Source organism: Glandiceps talaboti, chromosome 19 (assembly GCF_964340395.1).
Source record: "Glandiceps talaboti chromosome 19, keGlaTala1.1, whole genome shotgun sequence".
NCBI classification, from domain to species: domain Eukaryota; kingdom Metazoa; phylum Hemichordata; class Enteropneusta; family Spengelidae; genus Glandiceps; species Glandiceps talaboti.
Genome location: NC_135567.1, coordinates 11,383,170 through 11,389,483, shown reverse-complemented (window position 1 = coordinate 11,389,483; position 6,314 = coordinate 11,383,170). Strand labels below are relative to the sequence as shown.

The 6,314-nt window shown below is 35.5% G+C and overlaps 1 protein-coding gene across 1 annotated transcript in view; it reads left to right on the top strand.

Moving 5' to 3' along the window:
* The window catches only part of LOC144449992 (alcohol dehydrogenase-like), a 17,405-nt gene extending 11,513 nt beyond the window's left edge, over window positions 1-5,892 (top strand). The window contains exons 4-8 of the mRNA XM_078140558.1: window positions 657-817; window positions 2,392-2,510; window positions 3,214-3,399; window positions 4,517-4,666; window positions 5,782-5,892. Coding sequence (XP_077996684.1) covers window positions 657-817; window positions 2,392-2,510; window positions 3,214-3,399; window positions 4,517-4,666; window positions 5,782-5,892 — 727 coding nt within the window. The remainder of the gene's footprint in view (window positions 1-656; window positions 818-2,391; window positions 2,511-3,213; window positions 3,400-4,516; window positions 4,667-5,781) is intronic.
* The last annotated feature ends 422 nt before the right edge of the window (window positions 5,893-6,314 follow it).

Sequence of the window (6,314 nt, the reverse complement as noted above, 5' to 3'; positions counted from 1 at the left end):
CATAAATGAATGCACATTTTCATAATACAAGCATAATAAATTCAGCAAATATTCAGATTTAGGGGCCCATATTATAAAAGCATATATTACTTGAACCTACACCAAAGGCGCCCTCTGTTGTTGTTGTTTTTTTTTTGCTTTCACCTAATTTTGTCTTTGTGCATAACAAACACACTGGTGTTTCATCACTGGTTGAATCACATAATTATAATTATAATTATGTTTTGATTTTAATTAATTTGTTTAGTTTTATTTTGTTGTGTCCTGTCACTTCATATATTGTCTTGGGTCTCGTATTGTCTCGTATTGTCTCGTATTGTCACATCTTGTCTTTGTCCGGTCTGGTCTGATCTTGGCCCGTCCTGTCCGGTCTATGTTGTAGCATTTTCTTTCATAAATTTTCCTTTCACTTTGTTTCCTTTATGTTGTTTTTTTAATGTGTTGTGTTGTGTTGTGTTGTGTTGTGCTGTGCTGTGCTGTGCTGTGCTGTGCTGTGTTGTGTTGTGCTGTGCTGTGCTGTGCTGTGCTGTGCTGTGCTGTGTTGTGTTGTGTTGTGTTGTGTTGTGTTGTGTTGTGCTGTGCTGTGCTGTGCTGTGTTGTGTTGTATTTAACAAAAAGGTATGTTGATAAAGGCATTTCATTCTAATTAATTACAGCTTTGCGGAATATGTAGCAATATCAAATATGCGATTTGTTCTTTCTCTACCAACACCTATTGATAAGGCAACCTCTGGGATGTTGGGATGTGGAATGCTGACCGCTTACAGCGCCACCAAGAGAGCTATGGAATACTCACAGGAGATTCTGTTAAACAAAGGTTGGTTTCTGAAGATATATGTTACTCACTATATACTGGCTTTGTATTCATATCACTACATAATACTCCATACTGGCTTTATATTCATAACACTACATAGTACTACATACTGGCTTTGTATTCATAGCACTACATACTACTACATACTGGCTTTGTCTTCAAAACGCAACATATTACTACATACTGGCTTTATGTTCGTAGCACTACATACTACTACATACTAGCTTTGTGTTCATAGCACTACATACCACTATGTACTGGCTTTGTATTCATAACACTATATACTACTACATACTGGTTTGCCATTCATAACACTACATACTACTGCATACTGACTTTATATTCATATCACTACATACTACTACATACTGGCTTTGTATTCATGACACTACATACTACTACATACTGGCTTTATATTCATAACACTACATACTACTACATACTGGCTTTGTATTCATATCACTACGTACATACTAGCTACTACATACTGGCTTTGTATTCATAGCACTACATACATACATACTAGCTACTACATACTGGCTTTGTATTCATAACACTACATACTACTACATACTGACTTTGTATTCATAGCACTACGTACATACTTGCTACTACATACTGGCTTTGTATTCATAACACTACATACTACTACATACTGACTTTGTATTCATAGCACTACATACTACTGCATACTGATTTTGTATTCATAGCACTGCATACTACTACATACTGGCTTTGTATTCATAACACTACATACTACTTCATACTGGCTTTGTATTCATAGCACTACATACTACTTCATACTGGCTTTGTATTCATAGCACTACATACTACTACATACTGGCTTTGTATTCATAGCACTACATACTACATCATATTGTATTCATAGCACTACATACTACTACATACTGGCTTTGTATTCATAGCACTACATACTACTACACAATGGCTTTGTATTCATAGCACTACATACTACTACATACTGGCTTTGTATTCATAGCACTACATACTACTACATACTGGCTTTGTATTCATAGCACTACATACTACATCATATTGTATTCATAGCACTACATACTACTACATACTGGCTTTGTATTCATAGCACTACATACTACTACACAATGGCTTTGTATTCATAGCACTACATACTACTTCATACTGGCTTTGTATTCATAGTACATACGGGCTGTGTATTTATAAATTTTTACATTTAGTCATAATGGGCAAATGGGTAGATTGTCCAGGAATTATCAGGTTGCATGTTCGAGCCACATCAATATTGTTTGTTTCTGAGTGGCTAAAGTCCTTGGACAAGATTTGAACCACGACTACAGTGTCTCAGTCCACCGAGCTCTATAATTGAGGATCTGATAAGATAATGTGTTGCAATGTGAATGCTTTAATCCTATGCACTTATAAATAGTTCATATGCTCCCTAGGAAGTTGATAAAGTATAAAGGGCTGTTTTGCCTCTATAGGTCTATAACAAGAGTAATAATTTAAAGCACCTAGAGCACAAAGTGTAGTGTTCAATGATAGTATTTCTAATGTTTGTTTTAATTCACCCCTAGATAAATGTGGTATTCTAGTTATTGGAGCAGGAGGCCTTGGACTGTCAGCGATTAGAGTACTGAATGCCCTTCTTCTGTCAAAAAATGACCGTGTTGAGCTCGCCTGTGCTGATATCAATGTACGTTTAGTATGTATGTATGTATGTATGTATGTATGTATGTATGTTTGTATAACATGTATGTGTGTGTGTGCGTGTGTGTATGTGTTTGTGGATATGTACATGCATATATGCTTGTGACAGACAGACAGACAGAGTGACAAGTGACAGATGTAGACACAGCAAAATAAACAGAAGGGAGACTGCAAGAGAGAGACACTGGAACATCACATTGTTGCAATTGATGAAACATTCACATGTTACACAATTAGTTAAAAGACATATTTCTGTTGACAATACTCTAAATGATCACTTGTCCCTTTTTGACAAATGTAAAGCACTGAAAGATTTGGACCCAGAAAGTACCATTCTATTATTGATAGTACATTTTAGGAGGAGAGGGTCACATATGTTTTACCAGTAATTTATACAATAGGCCATTCCACACTGCATATAGGAAATTGAGAATACAGCGCCCTCATTCATATTGGGGTAGCATCACCTCATACATAGTACTGTTGCTTAAGAGCTTTGTCCTTTGGTATACTGTAGAAGTGTAAATCAAGGATATTTTTCCTAATGATCAGATATCGATCGATGAAAACAGCAGTGCTCTATGATTAATCTAGTAATCTATACATTGTAATCCCCCATGGTACACATGACAGGAAGTAGAGCACCACTATATGCCACATTTACAGTTTGTTTAATATTTAATTTCTAGGAAAGTAAAATGTCTCATGTAATTGAAAATGGTTGTGATAACTTCATACACTGGCCAATCGGTGCATCTCCGGAAGACATAGTTCTCAAGACAAAATCAGCTTTTAGTGAAAGTGGGCCGCACATTGTGCTTGATTTTGTTGGCAATGAGGCAACGTTCAATGCTGCATTTTACTCACTTGCTAAGGTAAGTAAATTTACATAACTGCTTTACAGAAAGGCCACTTGCTATGATAAGTAAGTTTACATAACTCATTTTACACAAAGATCACTTGCTAAGATAAGTAACTTTACATAACTGATTTTACACAAATATCACTTGCTATGGTAAGTAACTTTACATAACTCATTTTACACAAAGATCACTTGCTAAGATAAGTAACTTTACATAACTGATTTTACACAAATATCACTAGCTATGGTAAGTAACTTAACATAACTCATTTTACACAAAGATTACTCGCTAAGGTAAGTATCTTCAGATATCTGATTTATAACTTGCTAAGATAAGTAACTTTACATAACTGATTTTACACAAAGATTACCTCCTACGGTAAGTAACTTTACATAACTGATGTACAAATTATCTATATAATTATAATGTAGACCTCAGTGTATATTGTTTTATATCACATCAGCAACAAGGTGAAGTGATTATTTTGTCCAAACATGACATCAAATGATTTATGATGCCTATACACATTATCTATGAACGACATGTTGCCTATTGAACTCGCTGTATCCCACTCTAGATCTGTCTCACTGTCTCACTGTCTCTCTGTCTGACTGTCTGTCTGTGTTTCTGTGTCCCCTCCCTCTCTTTCAGTCACTCATAGAGTCAGTCTGTGTCTCTCCCTCTCTGTCTATCCGTCTGCGTGTCTGTCTCTATCTCTCTATCTAGTTGTCTATGTGCATATCTGTGTCATCTGTCTCTCTGTTTTTGAGTGTACATGTGTTTGTGTTTGTTTGTGTATGTCTGTCTGTCTCTGTTTCTGTCCCTCTCCCTGTATGTCTGTCTGTCTGTCTGTCTGTCTCTTTCTCTGTCTCTGTCTCTCTCGATCTATATCTCTCACACTCAGAATGTGTTACTAAATTAAATATATTCATAATTCCAAGTATGTATGTCTGTCTGCCTGTCTGTCTGTCTCTTTCTCTGTCTGTCTCTGTCTGTCTCTGTCTCTATCTCTCTCTCTCTCTCTCTCTCACACACACACACACGCACACACACACACACACTCAGAATGTGTTACTTAATTAAATATATTCATAATTCCAATTTATGCCAATTCACTTTTTCATCCTAGCATGGGTTGCAGGTGAATATTGGACTAGCTTGCCCTCCAGCCAAAATACCATTATGGCCTTTAGTATCACGTTGTTTACGCATTGAGGGTCTTTACGCTGGCAGTCTGCAGACGATGAAAGATTTGGTTGACTTGGTTGAAAAGAAAGTGGTAAGATTTTATATGCAGAATATACACACATTTAATGTATGTATGTATGTATGTATGTATGTATGTATGTATGTATGTATGTATGCATGTATGTGTGTATGTGTGTGTATGTATGTATGTATGCATGTATGTATGTATGTATGTATGTATGTATGTATGTATGTATGTATGTATGTATGTATGTATGTATGTATGTATGTATGTATGCGTGTGTGTGTGTGTATGCATGCATGCGTGTGTGTGTATGTATGTATGTATATATGTATGTATGTATGCATGCATGCATGCATGCATGCATGCATGTATGCATGTATGTATGTATGTATGTATGTATGTATGTATGTATGTATGTATGTATGTATGTGTGTATGTATGTATGTATGTATGTATGTATGTATGTATATGTATGTAGGTAGGTAGGTAGGTAGGTATGTATGTGTATGTATGTATGTATGTATGTATGTATGTATGTATGTATGTATGTATGTATGTATGTATGTATGTATGTATGTGTGTGTGTGTGTATGTATGTATGGATGCATGCATGCATGCATGCATGCATGCCTGTGTGTGTGTGTGTGTATGTATGTATGTATGTATGTATGTATGTATGTATGTATGTATGTATGTATGTATGTATGTATGCATGCATGCATGCATGCATGCCTGTCTGTGTGTGTGTGTGTTTATGTATGTATGTATTTATGTGTGTGTATGTATGTATGTATGTATGTATGTATGTATGTATGTATGTATGTATGTATGTATGTATGTATGTATGCATGTATGTTTGCCTGCCTGCGTGCGTGCGTGCGTGCGTGCGTGCGTGCGTGCGTGCATGCATGCATGCATGCATGCCTGTGTGTGTGTGTGTGTGTGTGTGTATGTTTGTATGTATGTATGTATGTATGTATGTATGTATGTATGTATGTATGTATGTATGTATGTATGTATGTATGCATGCATGCATGCATGCATGCCTGTGTGTGTGTGTGTGTGTTTATGTATGTATGTATGTATGTATGTATGTATGTATGTATGTATGTATGTATGTATGTATGTATGTATGTATGTATTTATTCATTACCTATGTATTTTGTTTTCTCTGTTCACAGATAACACCATTATCACAGTACAGTTTACATAAGCTGGAAGATACACAGGCAATTATTGAGAAGTTAAAGAGAGGAGAAATCACTGGAAGAGCAATAATAAGTTTTGAATAATCATCAACTAATTGATTAGACTCCCTAGGTTCAAGTCGATTCACCAAATTATTATTTGAAAGTAGTTACAACCATCGAATCAACACCAGTGACTTTGCTTAATATGTTTTGAATAACTATCAATTGTTATTAGATTCACTAAGTTCAAGTGGTTTCACCAAAATATTAGTTTTCTGTTAGTTTCAATCACTCAATAGTTAGAATTATCTAATCAATACCACTGACTTTGCTTGGTGGGTTTTGAATAAGAATGCACTATTTAATTACGCTCCCTAGGTTCGAGTGGCTTCACCAAAATACATTTTTTGCCTTAGTTGTAATAACTCAATAGTTACAACTGTCGAATCAACACCGGTGATTTTAATTTATGGGTTTAACTATTTAATTAAGCTCCCTAGGTTCAAGTGGATTCATCAAAATAT